The 21075-nt window shown below is 45.9% G+C and overlaps 1 protein-coding gene across 1 annotated transcript in view; it reads right to left on the bottom strand.

The window, feature by feature from the left end:
• LOC119437302 (uncharacterized) overlaps positions 1-20875 on the bottom strand; it is a 32656-nt gene extending 11781 nt beyond the window's left edge. Inside the window, exons 1-6 of the mRNA XM_049660423.1 lie at positions 20810-20875; positions 18266-18433; positions 15491-15631; positions 5874-6107; positions 3340-3507; positions 565-705 (exon numbers count right to left, since the gene is read on the bottom strand). Of these exons, the coding sequence (XP_049516380.1) occupies positions 565-705; positions 3340-3507; positions 5874-6107; positions 15491-15631; positions 18266-18355 (774 nt within the window). The 5' untranslated portion in view covers positions 18356-18433; positions 20810-20875. The remainder of the gene's footprint in view (positions 1-564; positions 706-3339; positions 3508-5873; positions 6108-15490; positions 15632-18265; positions 18434-20809) is intronic.
• Between the last annotated feature and the right edge of the window lie 200 nt (positions 20876-21075).

The raw sequence follows: 21075 nt of genomic DNA, 5'->3' as shown, positions 1-21075 counted from the left end.
GTTCGATGCCGCGCAAGCGAGTGTTTCACTTCGTTTTCGAAGCTAGTATAGGAACGCCAAGGGCACCCCGGACGGGCTGCCTCAGCTGACGCAGTAGCGGACTGTCACCGCGAGTGCTCCTCGACATTGGCGCGAAGCAGGGATCGCACACACAGCACCCGAATGCCGCAATTCGCAGAACGGCACCTCGTCGGCCAGGGACACTTCTGTCAGTACAAGGTTCACCAGAGACCGATCGAAATGATAAGGTGCCCCGGACAGAGAGTTCAACAAAAGCAGCGCTTATTTCGTAAAGTGCGACAGCATGTGCGTTCCGGAATAACTTTGACCACCTCGAGTTCTTTAATGTGCACCCTAAGCAGGGTGCACGAGCATCTTTGCATTACAACCCTACCGGAATGTGGCCGTCACAGCCGTGAACTCAACCTCCACTCTCATGCCCAGCACCATAGCCGCTGAATAAACATAGTGGGTCGAAGTGCAAACAGGTTCACAACAGGTTGAACATCATGTCACAAAAGATGTGTGAGCCAAGGGCATACAGTGTGTGCGTGTGGAACTTACCGTGTCAACTACTTCCGTAGTGAGGCTAGTGGGATGCCCGAGCTGTTGTTCTTCGGGCACATCAAGCCGATCATAGAAAATGTTAAGCTGTTCCATTAGGGTAGCAATCTCTTCATGGCGTGCATTTTCCAGCTTTTTCAACTGTGGACACACGTTCAAAGAAAAACAGTGAGGCTGCTCAAAAACAGGGAACTGGTTATTGCAACCGGAAAGCACTGGAAACAAATGTCAACTCTGACCAGAGGAAGCAAGATTATCTCTTATGAGGGCTGCTCAAAAAGAGTAAAATGACGTGCTTACAATTCAAATTCTTTTTATATTACGTCCATTTCTTTCGTACAATACATAGGCATCACTGTCTGGATTCTTGGCCAAAGGCAAGTATGGTTCCATGCAATAATAGCAGAAGCTATTTGAGGTCAGATGTTTATATACTGAACATTACAGAAAATAATACAAATGACCAACAAAATTGAGAGAACGAAGTAATAGGATATTAATACAAATTACACAAGTACACACAACACAGTTTATTCGTGAAATATAATGTATTACGTGCAACACATTTCATTATGCTGCTTGTAAAACATTTACAATAGAAAACGCAAACATTTTCTTTGCTACAACACTTGGCTAATTTATTTTTAAAAATGTTACAAATTATATGCCATGTAGAACAGAACTATGGAAAGTTAGAGGAGAAATGCAACTTACAAACACTGCTGAATAGATACCCACGACTGAAACAGTTTATATACACAAATAGAGAACTCAACATTTTGGGTACTGTACCTTGTTTGAGATTATTTACCTATTACTAATTCAGCACACTTAAATGCGTTGAATGTCTCTGGCAACCTCTCAGGCCAAATTTCTTCTTGTACCAATAAGTGAAGGATTAAAGAAGAAAGGGAGAGTAAAGCTTCAGAGGCTCTAACATCATTCCAAAGCCAACCAGGGCTGCGATAGCTACCCAATCGCCTTGCACTACATTCTAAGCTACTCTTATCTAACCTTCCCAGCCAGCTCAATTTATTGATAACGCAGGCCGAGCATTCGAACTTTGAGGACTTACTTCCGTGGGAACTGTGTCGACCTCAGGTTCCCAAATTGCCACGGGGTTGCATCGTATTCGCGGCGGAATAATGCGACGAGATGGGCAGGATATTGCAAAAGGTTCAACCATTGTGACTGGCCGAAACACTGGCACCAGATTTCTTGGTCTAGTCATCTAGCGAAGACGACAGTTCTATAAGCGGACACCTTCAGTGCCGTGTTCCTGACGTGTCCCAACATATGCTTATGTGAGCTCAGACATGTAGTGAGCTCAGACATTCAAAGCGTTCTTACATGGAGCGGGCTTCCTTATCTGGAGCCAGTCTAAATAATGTAAACCAAACCCTTTTTCTCTCACTCCTCCTCCAGGACATACTCATCCATATGGCTGGAAGATTCCTGGCCTAAACATTACCCGAGCTGCAACAACGCTAACTATTGCTACCACTTAAAAGGACTTGCAGAGGGCTTAGTTGGCGCATACTGGGTATAGTAATTAAATGAAAAAAAAAGGTGGGCAGCTTGAAGTATTGGTGCAAGGCTGGAGCTTCTTCCAGGTTTTACTAGGCTTGGCCAAGTTTTGCTAGGAAATGCTAAGTGCTGCTAGGCACGGTAATCCGAATCAGCTCGCTGCCGACACGCAGATTCTCGCTTGGTCGCGCGACATGGGTAAAGATGAGCGGCTTCTTCATCGGGTGTCCGGATCTTCTTTGGCCGTCAAATGTCAAGGCTACATGTACTCGCCAAAGAGTTAACGAAAGCTCTGAGCTTTATCTCACCGGTGACGTCACGGCAAGCTGTGCCTCCACACTTGCCCGGGCGTGGCTGGTCGAAACCTGCCGAGCCACCGTCAGAGGCGCCTGCTGCAGTCATGGACACTGCACGCATTCAGCGTGAACACAGGGAAACGCGGACGGCGTCGGCAGCAGCTCTGCGCGTTGCCTCATTAGTGCTGCTACAATTTTTCTCTCTATCTCATTTTCTCTTTCTTTCTCCCGAGCATGGCGCGCGCCATGCGCATGATCTCCTTCTCTCTCCATAATGTCCCATGTCAAGGCAACATGTGCATGGCATCGAGAGGAGGCAAAGCACACGCCGCTCCGCGAGGTGGTTGGTAGGAAACGCAGGTGACCTCATGGTTCAGCAGGGCATTGTTCGCGACACATGGACTGCCGGTTGGCTTAAACAGCTCTGCTGTTAAAAACGCAGCACAAAAGAAAACTACTTGTCCCAGTGTCCCCCCATTACTTTCATACCGAGTGTTGCACTGCTAGTGTCTTGCTTTTGGAACTTCTTTGCCACTATTTTTTCCTCACTGTAAAAAGATAAACAGTTATGTTGCTGTTGCATTCCATTAAGTGTATGGAGGCATGTGGCTTCGTAAAGCTGCCATTTCAAACAGCTTTTACTGCTTGTCGCCAGCTTCATGTGCACAGTTATGCCATGCAATCAACATTGTAACAGATCCGCTGCTTCACAAAAATACGAGCACCAGAGGCCACAAAATCTTAAGATGCATTTCATTTTCTATTGCTTCCACCTTTTTGTCATTGATGTAGACGCTGCCATGCCACCATTGTTACTGGCGTGATTTGGTTAGCACAAGAATAATTGAAAATGAAATGGAAGTTCCAGCTTCATTTCAGTAAGAAAGTAAAGACATCGAAGGGAGAGAGCCCCTATAGTCTCTGTGCATCTAAGCTGGTAAATGTAACTCACCCTCTGAAGATAGTCGCCAGCATTTTCAAGGTTCTGCAAGAACAAGATGAAGGTCTCAGGGTTGTCCACAATTTCTTGCTCGAACTGCATGTCGGGCACAGCTCCAACCAAGTGTAGCTGAACAACTATCTCTCTTTGAAGGGCCCCAAATTCACAAGTTCGTAGGGCCTGGAACAAACAGGGCCACAGGTCAGCATGGAAGAGATGGGTGTCTGTCAGAGCAGACTGGCAGCAAAAAGCTGTAGCATGTTCACTGCAGCGTTTGTGCAATTTAGCCAATCTTCTGGTAAATGTTTTGAAAAAGTCCATACATTTAGAGAAATTTGCTGAATGATCTGGAGCATGTTCATGCGAGGCAGAATGCTGCCATAGCAACAGATAATTAGGTGTGCACGAGTACCTAAGATTTGACTGTGAATAGAAAAGCTTATTAAATGCCTACACAATTTATTCATTTTATAGCAAAATTTGGAATATTTATCGGAGCAGGACAGAGAAATTCATAAGGCTGTTCAAAGTACTCAGCCACTCCTGCAGCCACGACACCGAAGAAGCTATGCTCCAGGAAGCATTATTGCACAATATCTTGGAGTATTAAGGATGCTTTCTTCTAAAGCTGCCTGCGAATTCTCCACCTCAATGAAAGTGACATCTTGCTTTGTTTTACTGGCCTTTGCGTGGAAGAAGGCAGGGAAGGAATGTAGGGACGCTATTCAGGGCAAAGGAAGAGATCTTTGGTAGTGAAGTTCACCCTCATGGCAGCAATGCAATTCAACATTCCAATTTCTCCCACAAACATGAACCCATTTGAAACCTTCTTTCAGATCCCTCATGAGCTTAACTTGCAGTGTAGATACAAAATTTCAGACAGGGCCAGATGAAGGGCCCTTTAACTTTATCAATCATTCCATTCCTGCAGTAGCCCAATGTTCATTTCTCCGAGTAACATTGCATTCCAACTTGAAGTACAAGGGCCACACTGCTTTTCTAAGACTGAAGTCCGTCTGTGGGATAAGAATATTTCTCAAATCTCGGCATTATTTCACTGAGTCAACTTTGACGAAATTATACTTTGCTTTCTTTCACAGTCATTTTAATTATTGTATCTCGACATGGAGAAACACCTAAAACACCTATCTAATGCCACTACGACACATTGGAAATCGAGCCATTTGAATACTTACCTTCAGTCCTTACTATGGCAATGTGTCGCACCTTCTCACTCACAACTTTCTATCAATGCAAAAACTGGTAAATCTCGTGGTTTATTTCTTTGTAACTGTAAATCATCTAATTCCATCTAACACCTTAGGTAAAACTCCTCCCATAAACAAAAATCCAACTAGATTCTCTCGTAATAAAAATTTCTGGTTGCCAGAAATACACACTAATTATGGAAGGCAGACAGCTGCCTTTACTGCTGTTAAATTTCAAATAACCTACAATCACACATAAAAACATGTATTCATTACCGCCAGTTGAAAAAAGAAGAATCTTTTCTTATCAACATATAATACTCTGCACTGCACCATGCATTTGATGATCTGCTTTATATTTTATTTTCTGTTAGTGTTTCTTCTGTTCATTGCTGTAATAATTATTAGAAATGTATTGTATTTTTTGCTGTTGAAATGCTCTTTTATTTCACTTAACTTTTTATATAACTACATGACAGGAGGTCCCTTGTGCTCTGGGACATCCTTCTGTAACACCAAATATATTTTCATGTATGCATAAATAAATAAATTTGAACCTAATCAACCTTTTATTATGTGCTTATTCACAACAAATGATGAAGCCTGTGCTGTGAGCAACCTACCAGACTACAGAATAATAGTTAGTGCTAAAATTCTGCTGGCTGAACTGCAATATGCACAAAACTTCACCTCAAGAATATAATACATATTTTCCAACAAAAATCAGGAAAATATACTTACTTTGTTGCTTATAAAAAGAATTGTAGCCTGATAAAATATCTACATTCTCTTAATTTTTATTTTATTTCTGCACTTTAAAGCTCTAACATTTATTTCATTCATTTAGACACCTAGGACTTGCAGATGCAGGTGACATGAACCCTCTGCTTACCCTATGTGGCCGCAACTCAGTCCAGTGTGCCAAATATCGATAGACAACCTGGCAAAAAGCACTGCCGTGTATGACGCAATATTCGACGTGCCGCATTCTGTTGGCAATGGTAAAAGAATCATTTCTCCTTTCCGATATCTTGTAGCCGATAACTCGTTCACATGCTTTGAGCTAGTCATTCAATTCTTATTTATGAAAAGACATGACATCAAATTTGGCACAGTATCTTGATATTGAATTACTATGTTTTTATGGAGACCCACTAGCAAATAAAGTATTCCCCTGGCACCTTAACTTTCTTTCAGTGGAATCTCCAGCACTTTAAGATAAAATAAAGTCACCTTTCATTCATTTATCAGGACCGTAATTCACGACAGAGGGGAACAATAAATGAACTCTGATACGTGAACACCAAGGAGAAACAAGAACTAGTACTGGATGCAGACCTTTTTCTGTTCGAGAGCATGCAGATGTTCCTGCAGCTCGTGCAGCTCCTGTTGCGATGGTACAGAACCCCCGTTGCCGAACACAAATACAGGCTCGTCCAACCTGTGGCAGAGGTCTGCTTCCACGCTTCTCAACCTGTGAAGCTCTCGCTTGCGGGAATATCTTATTTCCCGCAGCCTCTGCACGAGTGCTTGCATCTCTTCTTCCTGCTGCACCACTGTGCGGCCTTCGGGCTGCGTTGGGAAGAGGACCAAAGACAACATCACGACCAGCAGGCTTGCGGAAAAACGATAGAGGTCCAGCTGCAGACACGCTCTCGGGGCACAACTTGCAAGCAAGTTTAGCCAACTTCTACTTCAGAGCACACTTGTCTGATGTGGAGGTTTTAAATATTTGATGCCAGTCAATGACAGCTTGAGTGATCTTTCCGAACATATTTAAGTTCCATGCTGTCAATCCTATACAAAATTGCTGCCTTTGTGCTCTGTTCAGGAATTCTCCTTCCTCGTAATGCATGCAGTCAATAATGAAGTTGTGCGTGGGCTCCACCCCCTGATTGAATTTTTTGGTATGCAAAACAAAGCAGTACTGACTGCACAAGATACACATATTTATTACTTTCTAATTCTTATGAATCATCAGAAAATGCAGACAGCACTGTGCTACCACGTCCTTCTTATATATATATATATATATATATATATTAAGAGAGAAGGTGCATTAGTAGGATGCGTCTGAAAATTCAAGAATAGGTGTACTGCTTGTGCTTCACTAAAGACCAATGCTCATCAGTGCACATTCCTAGACATAGGCCTTTTGGGGACACATACTGCAGTTTGACAAACAATGACCTACAGCGCAAGGTCTACGATGAGCTGCTAGCAGCGCCCTCGATTGTATGCGCACCCATTTTCCATGACAAAAAAAAGTCCTTTACAGTACAACGCACCTCATGCTTTCCAACAGACATACAAGTTTCTGTCAGTTGACAAAACAGATTTCCTCCCAATGCACTGAAGATGAGATGAATTAAAAAAGTAGCACCTTCGCCCGAAAGATGAAACATCGAATGTCATAGCTAATTAGTAGACCGCTATATGGAGTGATAGCAGTTTTATCGGCCGTATAAACTTGTAAACATTTGCTTACTAAATAAATTAACAAGCACAATGTCACGCGCGTACAAGTAAACATACCACATCTCGCTTGTTGACCGCGGAAACGAACTGTCAAAATGCTGGAGTGACGAAGCGCGGCGAGCGAATTGACCTTTGTGCAAGCATGGCTCTTGCTTCAACGTGAGAAAAACACGGCGGGCGGCGGACTTTCCCCTTCGCAGGTTGCTTTCAAGATAGGGCCAAGGCAACCATATCGCCAAAGTGGATCGTCGCAGTTTGCGTCCTGCTTCGGTCCACTTCAACCGTTCCGCATTGCTTCGCTGGCGAAAATCCTCTCCTTCTGTTTGCACCAGTCCCGCACGCAAGTTTCGGATTCTCCGAACGCCTGTGATGCGGCCCGATTTACATCTGTCTCCGCACACATGATCACTTTCTTTTTAGATGCAGCATCATGATGAACTCGGTTCTTCATACTGATGGAGCAGACGCAGAGAACGTGAAGACAGACGGTAGACATGATCACTTTCTTTTTAGATGCAGCATCATGATGAACTCGGTTCTTCATGCTGATGGAGCAGACGCAGAGAACGTGAAGACAGACGGTAGACTATTGCCTAAGCATGTGTACTGCAGCACACGGAGGAAGCTACGTTAGCTAGGCTCGACGCGTATGCGAGGCGGCCATTTTGAAATGCCGACAGCTATATGGTAACGCAGATTTAGGGTCATACTCGATTCTAACGGGCACGCACTTTTTGGACCTGTTTTATCGAAAAAAAGTGTGCGTTAGATTCGAGTAAACACGGTACGCTACAAAGGCTCAAAGGAGTCTATTCGATAAAGAACAAAAAGAAGCACTCTTTACATTATTTATTGTATGTAATGCTGTTGACAACTAAAAACTGAAACAACTGGAGACGAGAGTACAGTAGAACCTCGTTCATACGTTTTCGAAAAATACGCGAAAAATAAATGTACGATCCGGGAAAGCGTACGATCCGAATCCAGTAAAACTTGAAGCTGAGAAGCCCATATTAAGGTGCAAGGGCAGAAAACACTTATTTCTTGCAAAACATAGTTACAGTTGAATCTCGTTAATTCGAACTGACGCTGTGGTCCTGTCAAAGTTATGTGTATTCCAATGGGCGATAACGCTCTGTAATTCGAACGCGAAAGCATTTGCGACAGTTAATTCGAACATAACCACGCACCGAAAATGCTCTCAGCAGCACGCCAAATCACGTGACGGTGCCTCCGACTGGGAATGCTTTGACACCGCCATAAAGCAAAAGCTTAGGAGACCCCCCTGAACGCTGCGCGGAGAAATAAAAAAAAGAAACAAAAAAACACCGCGGCGAAAATTTCCTCTCTCAAATGGTAAGGTCGCCGTTTTAGCGTGGCGCCAGAACACGCGTGTACGTGTCGACGTCTCAGCCAATGCTGTGGCTGCGGCGCAGAGGGACACATCGCGGAGGCCGAGTCCGGCCAACGAAACTGCCCACGCCGGCCAACGCTCGCTTAACGGCAGAAAACGGAACTTCGAGGAGCGGGCGAAGCTGGCGCCGGGACGGCGGGAGCGGCAGCTGGTGGGCGCGCACGGAGACAGTCGAAGGTGAGGGAGCTATGAGGGAGTTGAGAGGGAGGGCGAGGGGAGCCACCGAAGCGACTGGGTTGCCGAGGCCAAATGCGCTTCCCTGCCGCCCTTCTCCCTCACCTTTGAGAATGTCTCCGCGCATCGCCGTGCCGGCGCGGCCCACTCCCTGAAGTTTCGTTCACTGCCTCGGGATGCGAGAGAGAGATTACGGTTGTGAAGTGGAAGGGGCGCTATCGAGATGCGAGCGTCGGCCGGCGTGGGCAGTTAGTTCCATGGCCCTTGCTCGCTATGTGCTTGCGCGCCACGATATACTCGTACCGTTCGTATGTAGCGCTATGGTGCACAAATACATCAAAATTAAGTCCTTTAAATACGAACAAATTTTCAGGCCTCTTCGAGGTCGAATTATCGAGATTCGACTGTATTTTCTGCTGGTGCGTCACACCCTTGGACAGGAACAACTCCTTTTGGGCCCATTGTTGTTGTCTTTCGTGCGAAAGAAGCTTTGTAAGGCTTCCAGGCAAGCAAGGGCTTCGGTGAAGGTAGCCGGTGGGCGCAAGCCTTCGTTCTCGCCGCAGTCTTCTGGCGCCTCATCCGCCCCCACCTCCGCTACGATGTCGGCGAGTCGTAGCGCTGCGCGCGCGCGGCGTCCGCCTGTTTTCTCCGCTTAGTAGTTCGCGTTGAAGCGAGGCAGCGCAAAGGTCAATTCGCTCGCTGCTGCTGCCGCGCTTCGGGTGAACGAGCAATGCAGAGAAGTCGCGGAGGGGAGGTGATGGAGCACTGCAGAGAAGCTGTCTGTTGCTTAGCGCTTCACAAGCACATGAGCACCTGAATGATATTTTGCTGCAGAACGTATCATATGACCGCAGTTCGCCACAATGCTGAACTTTGCTGCCGAATAATCGTATTTTCCAGGAAAATATTAACCGGAACGTACAGTCGAATGTCCTTAATTCGAACACGCTTAATTCGAACTGCCGGTTTATTCGAACTGACGCTCTGGTCCCGTCAAAGTTATGTGTATTTCAACGGACGAAAACGCTCGGTAATTCGAACGCGAAAGCATTTGCGACAGTTAATTCGAACATACCGCAGACCGACAATGCTCTCAGCAGCGCACCGAATAACGCGGCGGCGCCTCTGACCGGCATTGCTCCGACACCGCCATAGAGCAAAAGCTTAGGAGAGACCCCTTCATGCAGCGTCGGAGGCCCAGTCCGGCCAATGAACTGCCCGACGCCGGCAAACGCTCGCTTCCCGATAACAGCAGAAAACGAAACTTCAGGGAGCGGCCTAAGGGTACGGCCAGGCTAGGGGCAAGAACGCGCGGCAATGCGTGATGCAACGGGCGGCAAAAGCGGCAGGAATCAGGAGTTTTGCGGCGTGCCGTGCGAAATGGGTTCGAGACCCATTTCTGGGGCAAATGCCGCGTGCCGCGAGATGAAGAACCAATCAAGAGTGACGAGGGTGACGTCCCGGAGCCATCACAACCGGATCGCTGCCGATCTACGCTGGGTTTTCAATCGACGATCATCGTCTCTCGCATGAAACGAGCGCTCGTGGTTTATGCATGTTCGGAGAGCGTGAGAGATCTTAGCGCGCTGCCGCGCGTGTGCCACGGTGGCCTCACGGCAAGGCGTTGACGCGCGGCAACTTGCCGCTTGCGGCATGACGCACGCATTTTTGCTGCTAGTGTGGCCATACTCTGGCGCCGGGCCGGCTGGACCGGCGGCGTCGGCACCCACGGCGGCAAATGCTTTCTTCCTGATAACGGCAGAAAATGAAACTTCAAGGAGGCTAATCTGTACCGAACCGGCCGTACCGGCGTTGACAGCGGGCGCACACGGAGACAGTCAAAAGTGAGGGAGCTGTGAGGGAGTTGATAAAGAGGGCGAGGGGAGCCACCGAAGCCACTGAAGCGGCGGAGTTGCCGAGGCCAAATCCGCTTTCCTGCCGCCCTCCTCCCTCACCTTCGACGGTCCCCGCGCACGCGCGCGGGGCTGTCTCCATGTCGGCGCCGTCCGCTCCCTGAAGTTTCGTTTTCTGGCGTTATCGAGAACCGAGCGTCGGCCGGCGTGGGCGCAACTCGCTACACGCCGCAAAATTTCACGACTCGCACCATTCGTTCATCGTGCTATGGTGCTCGAATAGTTCAAAAATACGTCCTTCCGTTAATTCGAACAAATTTTCGGGCCCCTTCGAGTTCGAATTCTCGAGATTCGACTGTATTAACACAAGCCTCTATGGGGTTATGTTTATTTTTCGCGATTGCAAACGTAGGAGCCGGGAAATCGTATTAAGCGGGAACGTATCAGCAAGGTTCTACTGTATTTTGCACACCTTCTTCGTGGGGTTTTACGTGCCAAAACCAGTTCTGCTTATGATGCACGAATGTTAACTGTTAAGATGCCAGAATGTTAACTGCGTGTTCTTTTAAACAGCACACAATATTGTGCACCTGAACACAAAAAGTTCAAGACGTCACAAACCTGCCTGGTCGTCCGGTTCTTCAAGCATCTGTGGCACGTAACACTTTTGACGCCACAAAAGGAGCTCATCATGCGTGCGTCCCACAAAATCCTACAGCCTCTGCCTCTTCAGATCCTTTAACCTTGCGAGTTCCTGTTTCAGCTGCCAGGACAGAAGTAAATGAGCAGCGAGAGGAGCAAATTAACAGAATTGATCAGGGCACAAGCTCAACAACAAACATCAGCAGCAGCAGCAGCAGCAGCAGCAACACCTCTCACATGCAGGATATGCCAGACACCATAAAGATTCCTGCAATAGAGGTAAATCTGGTGCCACTGCCTATGAAAGTTTCTTTAACGAGCCCCACTGCACTACGGGAATGTGGGTTATGCGTGTGCTCGGCTTGTCACAAAAGTGACTTGGCCTAAACCACTGCCACGTCTGCACAAATGAGGCTTTCTTACGGTGGAATCCCTGTAAAAAGTTTTCGGTTTACCCGTACTGGAATATTTTATCTAGTTCGGTCACACATAATGCAACAATAAGCGAAGAAACCAAAAACATGCAGTTAAAACCGAAGCTCGGGATCAGTTTTAACCTTCAGTGTACTGCAGTTACTGTTCAAGTTTGATTATTAAAAACTGCAATTTATTACGTCGTAATACAGAAAAACATGCTCTTCAAACAATACAGGAGAGACTTGTCCACTGTGATGAATGAAACGGTTTGCCAGGTGCACTTTAAAGGTGCGCTGCATCTCCAATGCAAAGTCAACACTTCCTGGCAATTCCTTGCACAAACCAGCATTGCTTTTTCCTCTGGGCCATTATAATAAACTAAGCAGACATAACAAACCAGGTCACTTGTACTGCATTTAGTATTTAAGATCCCATACAATACTCGGCTACTGTTAAATAAAAGCTAATTTCAAAAATATGCCTCTGGTTTGCTACTCGTACAAACAGTGCTGAACATTCACTGAAATACAGTCAAACCTAGTTAATACGTACCCGCTTAATGTGTAATTGCGGTTTAAACAGAGTCGCAGAGAAGCCCGCACCGAGCCCCCATTGAACCCCATGTATTGGCTTACCGCTTAAGCCGTAGTCGCTCATTGCCCACCAAACGGTTAGTGCGTACTATTTTTGTTTCTTATCTACATGCGCAGGCACAAAATCATTAAAATCTCATGTGCGCAGATGTTCGATTCTCGAGTTGCAATGCCCGGACGACAGCCGCCAGCGATAGTGAACTTAAAACATAGCCACCATGACGTATTTCCTGCTAATACAGTTGTTGCCGATTGCCGTGCACAAAAGCATGGCCTTCGAGATTACCTGCCGGTAACGCGAAGAAGCCGGCGGTAGGAGGTGCGAATTCGCTCTTGCCGTTGAATTCGAGTAGTAACCGAGAGAAGCACATTTTATTGCGAAGCTGCCAAAGCGAATTTCTGCCATCACCTTGGACGTCGCTTTGAGGTTCTGTATAAAGTCCAAACACTGCAACATGATCGCCATACGCTGCATGTGCGAGTGAAAGCTTGCGAGGGTCAGCCAACTCAATCTCGTGCGCACGAGGGGAAAAGACGAAGCGGAAGCGCGCTGCTTCTGTTGCGCGCGAGGCGAGGCAAGGCGGGGAAGGCCAAAAAGGGAGGGGTTTATTTCGGCGGCAGCCACGCAGGCTCCCTAACTTGAAAGCGATCTGCGGCGTGGAAAAAGTGCGCACCCTGCGGGCCTCATCGTCAAAGCGGTCTGATGACAAGGTGCAACTAGTGCCGGTAGCTTCGCATGCGCTGTGCTTTCAATGTCTAATTCGCACTGAAACGAGAGGCAGCACGCTTGCTGCTGCTGCCGCACCTCCTCACTCAAGCGTTTTGGAAGCGAATTTCCGTGGTCATCGAGCGAGACGTGTGCATGTTTATCTGTGCAGGCATTACACTGTGCTTGTTAATATAGTTAGTAAGAGGGGCCTTATGGACAAACTGGCTCGCGGCCTTATCGGCCTCAAAGATGCCTTCGGTGGCGGCAAGTTAACCAATTTTTTGCTGTCTACCCGCAAATAAAGCGTGCGTGAGTGCGTTTGAGAGCATCGTAACGTAGTTCTTTTACGGCCAGTAAGTAGCCGCTAAACTGGCATTGGCGGTTAATTCGTACATTGTTTAGTGCTTGCCTAAACGTTCCCGGCCGACTACATACAGTATAGACCACTTATAACGTAACCGCTTATAGTGCAGGACCGGATATAGTGCGGTCTTTTCAGACTCCCATTAATGTTCCCATAGCACTCCATGTATACACGTATCGCTTATAGTGCAGGTAGGAGGTGCGAATTCGCTCTAGCCATTGAATTCGAGTAGTGAAATATCACGGCGTGCATAGCGAGCGAGAGCCACGAACTGCCAACGCCGGCCAACGCTCGCTTCACGATAACGGCAGTAAACGAAACTTTAGGGAGCGGGCAGCACCGGCACGGCGAAGGGAGCATGCGGAGACCGTGGAATGTGAGGGAGGAGGGCGGCAGGGAAGCAGATTTCGCCTCGGCAACTGCGTCGCCCTCCCTCGTAGCTCCCTCACTTTCGACTGTCGCTGTGCGCGCCCAAAGCCGTGCAGGCACCGCCGCTCCAGCTGGCCCGGCGCCAGCTCCCCGAAATTTCGTTTTGTGCTGTTATCGGGAAGCGGGCGTTTGCCGGCGTGAGCAGTTTCGTTGGCCGGCCTGGGACAGCGCCGCTGCTTCCCTCTTCTACAGTGGCTACCTCTGCGCCGTAGCCGCAGCGTGCAAGGTCAACTAGTGACTAGAAAGTAGAGGAAGCATAAAGGAGAAAGAAAGGTCCACAGCAATTTTCTACGCGTGGCTGCGAAGTCGGCACGTACACGCATGTTCCGGCGCAACGCAGAATCGGCGACCTGCCATTTGAGAGAGGGTGAAATTTCCGCCGCATTTTTTTTTCTTTGTTTTTTTTCGCGCGCGACATTGAGGAGTCTCTCCTAAGCTTTTACTCTATGGTTATTCTAGTACGCTGTACTATGGCGGTGCCGGAGCAATGCCGGTCGGAGGCGCCGCCGCGTAATTTGGTTCTAATCAACGAGATTCGACTGTAAATTGAATGCAAACGTTCTAGCCGCATTCCTCGACTGTCGCATACGCGTGGCGGCTCGGTGCACATGTCTTGCATGTGTGCGGGCCTTGAAATTTGTTGCTTTGGTTATAGTGCGGTACCGCTTATAGTGCGGATATTCGCAACTCCGGCGACTTGCGTTATGAGCGGTCTACACTGTATTAACGAGGTTTGACTGTATGTATAAAAAATTTTTATTCTGGCATAATTACAGCCGCAGTTTTTCCCCAACAATAACAGTCACCAAACTTCCAACTACTCCTGTTGCATTATTAAACTGAATTTCCAAAAAATTGCTATGTCTTATCAACTCCATCTCGTGATTTTGCGGATACAGCCATGCGGATACAACCCTTGCTTAACATAGCTGTACTCATTTTTTCACTTTAGTGTTAGTACAAGCAGAAAAGAGGCATTATGTTGAAATAGTTTTTTTTGCAAACAATTGGACAGTGGAACTCAATATCTAGCACTGTTCATTTCGTGCCATTAGATGTTTTTAGTCGTCATCTGCAAGTAGTTTCGCTTATGTAATTCACTTTCTCTGTATCGCATTTGTCTTTGGTCTCGTTCACTTGTTTATGTCACAATTGCTTCAATTATTTGTAGGGGTTTTCGAATATAGAGTATCAGCAAACGGAAAAGCGAACGTTCGAATAATTCGATGCACCAATCGAATATCTACTATTCGATTTTTCTTATATTCGATATTTACAGTTTAGAGACCCACGCAGTACCACATGTGCGTGCCCTCGTGTTCGATGCCGCGCAAGCGAGTGTTTCACTTCGTTTTCGAAGCTAGTATAGGAACGCCAAGGGCACCCCGGACGGGCTGCCTCAGCTGACGCAGTAGCGGACTGTCACCGCGAGTGCTCCTCGACATTGGCGCGAAGCAGGGATCGCACACACAGCACCCGAATGCCGCAATTCGCAGAACGGCACCTCGTCGGCCAGGGACACTTCTGTCAGTACAAGGTTCACCAGAGACCGATCGAAATGATAAGGTGCCCCGGACAGAGAGTTCAACAAAAGCAGCGCTTATTTCGTAAAGTGCGACAGCATGTGCGTTCCGGAATAACTTTGACCACCTCGAGTTCTTTAATGTGCACCCTAAGCAGGGTGCACGAGCATCTTTGCATTACAACCCTACCGGAATGTGGCCGTCACAGCCGTGAACTCAACCTCCACTCTCATGCCCAGCACCATAGCCGCTGAATAAACATAGTGGGTCGAAGTGCAAACAGGTTCACAACAGGTTGAACATCATGTCACAAAAGATGTGTGAGCCAAGGGCATACAGTGTGTGCGTGTGGAACTTACCGTGTCAACTACTTCCGTAGTGAGGCTAGTGGGATGCCCGAGCTGTTGTTCTTCGGGCACATCAAGCCGATCATAGAAAATGTTAAGCTGTTCCATTAGGGTAGCAATCTCTTCATGGCGTGCATTTTCCAGCTTTTTCAACTGTGGACACACGTTCAAAGAAAAACAGTGAGGCTGCTCAAAAACAGGGAACTGGTTATTGCAACCGGAAAGCACTGGAAACAAATGTCAACTCTGACCAGAGGAAGCAAGATTATCTCTTATGAGGGCTGCTCAAAAAGAGTAAAATGACGTGCTTACAATTCAAATTCTTTTTATATTACGTCCATTTCTTTCGTACAATACATAGGCATCACTGTCTGGATTCTTGGCCAAAGGCAAGTATGGTTCCATGCAATAATAGCAGAAGCTATTTGAGGTCAGATGTTTATATACTGAACATTACAGAAAATAATACAAATGACCAACAAAATTGAGAGAACGAAGTAATAGGATATTAATACAAATTACACAAGTACACACAACACAGTTTATTCGTGAAATATAATGTATTACGTGCAACACATTTCATTATGCTGCTTGTAAAACATTTACAATAGAAAACGCAAACATTTTCTTTGCTACAACACTTGGCTAATTTATTTTTAAAAATGTTACAAATTATATGCCATGTAGAACAGAACTATGGAAAGTTAGAGGAGAAATGCAACTTACAAACACTGCTGAATAGATACCCACGACTGAAACAGTTTATATACACAAATAGAGAACTCAACATTTTGGGTACTGTACCTTGTTTGAGATTATTTACCTATTACTAATTCAGCACACTTAAATGCGTTGAATGTCTCTGGCAACCTCTCAGGCCAAATTTCTTCTTGTACCAATAAGTGAAGGATTAAAGAAGAAAGGGAGAGTAAAGCTTCAGAGGCTCTAACATCATTCCAAAGCCAACCAGGGCTGCGATAGCTACCCAATCGCCTTGCACTACATTCTAAGCTACTCTTATCTAACCTTCCCAGCCAGCTCAATTTATTGATAACGCAGGCCGAGCATTCGAACTTTGAGGACTTACTTCCGTGGGAACTGTGTCGACCTCAGGTTCCCAAATTGCCACGGGGTTGCATCGTATTCGCGGCGGAATAATGCGACGAGATGGGCAGGATATTGCAAAAGGTTCAACCATTGTGACTGGCCGAAACACTGGCACCAGATTTCTTGGTCTAGTCATCTAGCGAAGACGACAGTTCTATAAGCGGACACCTTCAGTGCCGTGTTCCTGACGTGTCCCAACATATGCTTATGTGAGCTCAGACATGTAGTGAGCTCAGACATTCAAAGCGTTCTTACATGGAGCGGGCTTCCTTATCTGGAGCCAGTCTAAATAATGTAAACCAAACCCTTTTTCTCTCACTCCTCCTCCAGGACATACTCATCCATATGGCTGGAAGATTCCTGGCCTAAACATTACCCGAGCTGCAACAACGCTAACTATTGCTACCACTTAAAAGGACTTGCAGAGGGCTTAGTTGGCGCATACTGGGTATAGTAATTAAATGAAAAAAAAAGGTGGGCAGCTTGAAGTATTGGTGCAAGGCTGGAGCTTCTTCCAGGTTTTACTAGGCTTGGCCAAGTTTTGCTAGGAAATGCTAAGTGCTGCTAGGCACGGTAATCCGAATCAGCTCGCTGCCGACACGCAGATTCTCGCTTGGTCGCGCGACATGGGTAAAGATGAGCGGCTTCTTCATCGGGTGTCCGGATCTTCTTTGGCCGTCAAATGTCAAGGCTACATGTACTCGCCAAAGAGTTAACGAAAGCTCTGAGCTTTATCTCACCGGTGACGTCACGGCAAGCTGTGCCTCCACACTTGCCCGGGCGTGGCTGGTCGAAACCTGCCGAGCCACCGTCAGAGGCGCCTGCTGCAGTCATGGACACTGCACGCATTCAGCGTGAACACAGGGAAACGCGGACGGCGTCGGCAGCAGCTCTGCGCGTTGCCTCATTAGTGCTGCTACAATTTTTCTCTCTATCTCATTTTCTCTTTCTTTCTCCCGAGCATGGCGCGCGCCATGCGCATGATCTCCTTCTCTCTCCATAATGTCCCATGTCAAGGCAACATGTGCATGGCATCGAGAGGAGGCAAAGCACACGCCGCTCCGCGAGGTGGTTGGTAGGAAACGCAGGTGACCTCATGGTTCAGCAGGGCATTGTTCGCGACACATGGACTGCCGGTTGGCTTAAACAGCTCTGCTGTTAAAAACGCAGCACAAAAGAAAACTACTTGTCCCAGTGTCCCCCCATTACTTTCATACCGAGTGTTGCACTGCTAGTGTCTTGCTTTTGGAACTTCTTTGCCACTATTTTTTCCTCACTGTAAAAAGATAAACAGTTATGTTGCTGTTGCATTCCATTAAGTGTATGGAGGCATGTGGCTTCGTAAAGCTGCCATTTCAAACAGCTTTTACTGCTTGTCGCCAGCTTCATGTGCACAGTTATGCCATGCAATCAACATTGTAACAGATCCGCTGCTTCACAAAAATACGAGCACCAGAGGCCACAAAATCTTAAGATGCATTTCATTTTCTATTGCTTCCACCTTTTTGTCATTGATGTAGACGCTGCCATGCCACCATTGTTACTGGCGTGATTTGGTTAGCACAAGAATAATTGAAAATGAAATGGAAGTTCCAGCTTCATTTCAGTAAGAAAGTAAAGACATCGAAGGGAGAGAGCCCCTATAGTCTCTGTGCATCTAAGCTGGTAAATGTAACTCACCCTCTGAAGATAGTCGCCAGCATTTTCAAGGTTCTGCAAGAACAAGATGAAGGTCTCAGGGTTGTCCACAATTTCTTGCTCGAACTGCATGTCGGGCACAGCTCCAACCAAGTGTAGCTGAACAACTATCTCTCTTTGAAGGGCCCCAAATTCACAAGTTCGTAGGGCCTGGAACAAACAGGGCCACAGGTCAGCATGGAAGAGATGGGTGTCTGTCAGAGCAGACTGGCAGCAAAAAGCTGTAGCATGTTCACTGCAGCGTTTGTGCAATTTAGCCAATCTTCTGGTAAATGTTTTGAAAAAGTCCATACATTTAGAGAAATTTGCTGAATGATCTGGAGCATGTTCATGCGAGGCAGAATGCTGCCATAGCAACAGATAATTAGGTGTGCACGAGTACCTAAGATTTGACTGTGAATAGAAAAGCTTATTAAATGCCTACACAATTTATTCATTTTATAGCAAAATTTGGAATATTTATCGGAGCAGGACAGAGAAATTCATAAGGCTGTTCAAAGTACTCAGCCACTCCTGCAGCCACGACACCGAAGAAGCTATGCTCCAGGAAGCATTATTGCACAATATCTTGGAGTATTAAGGATGCTTTCTTCTAAAGCTGCCTGCGAATTCTCCACCTCAATGAAAGTGACATCTTGCTTTGTTTTACTGGCCTTTGCGTGGAAGAAGGCAGGGAAGGAATGTAGGGACGCTATTCAGGGCAAAGGAAGAGATCTTTGGTAGTGAAGTTCACCCTCATGGCAGCAATGCAATTCAACATTCCAATTTCTCCCACAAACATGAACCCATTTGAAACCTTCTTTCAGATCCCTCATGAGCTTAACTTGCAGTGTAGATACAAAATTTCAGACAGGGCCAGATGAAGGGCCCTTTAACTTTATCAATCATTCCATTCCTGCAGTAGCCCAATGTTCATTTCTCCGAGTAACATTGCATTCCAACTTGAAGTACAAGGGCCACACTGCTTTTCTAAGACTGAAGTCCGTCTGTGGGATAAGAATATTTCTCAAATCTCGGCATTATTTCACTGAGTCAACTTTGACGAAATTATACTTTGCTTTCTTTCACAGTCATTTTAATTATTGTATCTCGACATGGAGAAACACCTAAAACACCTATCTAATGCCACTACGACACATTGGAAATCGAGCCATTTGAATACTTACCTTCAGTCCTTACTATGGCAATGTGTCGCACCTTCTCACTCACAACTTTCTATCAATGCAAAAACTGGTAAATCTCGTGGTTTATTTCTTTGTAACTGTAAATCATCTAATTCCATCTAACACCTTAGGTAAAACTCCTCCCATAAACAAAAATCCAACTAGATTCTCTCGTAATAAAAATTTCTGGTTGCCAGAAATACACACTAATTATGGAAGGCAGACAGCTGCCTTTACTGCTGTTAAATTTCAAATAACCTACAATCACACATAAAAACATGTATTCATTACCGCCAGTTGAAAAAAGAAGAATCTTTTCTTATCAACATATAATACTCTGCACTGCACCATGCATTTGATGATCTGCTTTATATTTTATTTTCTGTTAGTGTTTCTTCTGTTCATTGCTGTAATAATTATTAGAAATGTATTGTATTTTTTGCTGTTGAAATGCTCTTTTATTTCACTTAACTTTTTATATAACTACATGACAGGAGGTCCCTTGTGCTCTGGGACATCCTTCTGTAACACCAAATATATTTTCATGTATGCATAAATAAATAAATTTGAACCTAATCAACCTTTTATTATGTGCTTATTCACAACAAATGATGAAGCCTGTGCTGTGAGCAACCTACCAGACTACAGAATAATAGTTAGTGCTAAAATTTGGTATATATTCTGCTGGCTGAACTGCAATATGCACAAAACTTCACCTCAAGAATATAATACATATTTTCCAACAAAAATCAGGAAAATATACTTACTTTGTTGCTTATAAAAAGAATTGTAGCCTGATAAAATATCTACATTCTCTTAATTTTTATTTTATTTCTGCACTTTAAAGCTCTAACATTTATTTCATTCATTTAGACACCTAGGACTTGCAGATGCAGGTGACATGAACCCTCTGCTTACCCTATGTGGCCGCAACTCAGTCCAGTGTGCCAAATATCGATAGACAACCTGGCAAAAAGCACTGCCGTGTATGACGCAATATTCGACGTGCCGCATTCTGTTGGCAATGGTAAAAGAATCATTTCTCCTTTCCGATATCTTGTAGCCGATAACTCGTTCACATGCTTTGAGCTAGTCATTCAATTCTTATTTATGAAAAGACATGACATCAAATTTGGCACAGTATCTTGATATTGAATTACTATGTTTTTATGGAGACCCACTAGCAAATAAAGTATTCCCCTGGCACCTTAACTTTCTTTCAGTGGAATCTCCAGCACTTTAAGATAAAATAAAGTCACCTTTCATTCATTTATCAGGACCGTAATTCACGACAGAGGGGAACAATAAATGACTCTGATACGTGAACACCAGGAGAGAACAAGAACTAGTACTGGATGCAGACCTTTTTCTGTTCGAGAGCATGCAGATGTTCCTGCAGCTCGTGCAGCTCCTGTTGCGATGGTACAGAGCCCCCGTGCCGAACACAATACAGGCTCTTCCACCTGTGGCAGAGGTCTGCTTCCACCTTCTCACCTGTGAAGCTCGCGCTTGCGGGAATATCTTATTTCCACGCAGCCTCTGCACGAGTGCGTGCAGCTTCTTCCTGCGCACCACTGTGCGGCCTCGGGCTGCGTTGGGAAGAGGACCAAAGACAACATCACGCCCACC

Source organism: Dermacentor silvarum, chromosome 1, assembly GCF_013339745.2.
Source record: "Dermacentor silvarum isolate Dsil-2018 chromosome 1, BIME_Dsil_1.4, whole genome shotgun sequence".
NCBI lineage: Eukaryota > Metazoa > Arthropoda > Arachnida > Ixodida > Ixodidae > Dermacentor > Dermacentor silvarum.
Note: the sequence above shows the minus strand (reverse complement) of the source record. Positions and strands in the feature narration are given on the sequence as shown.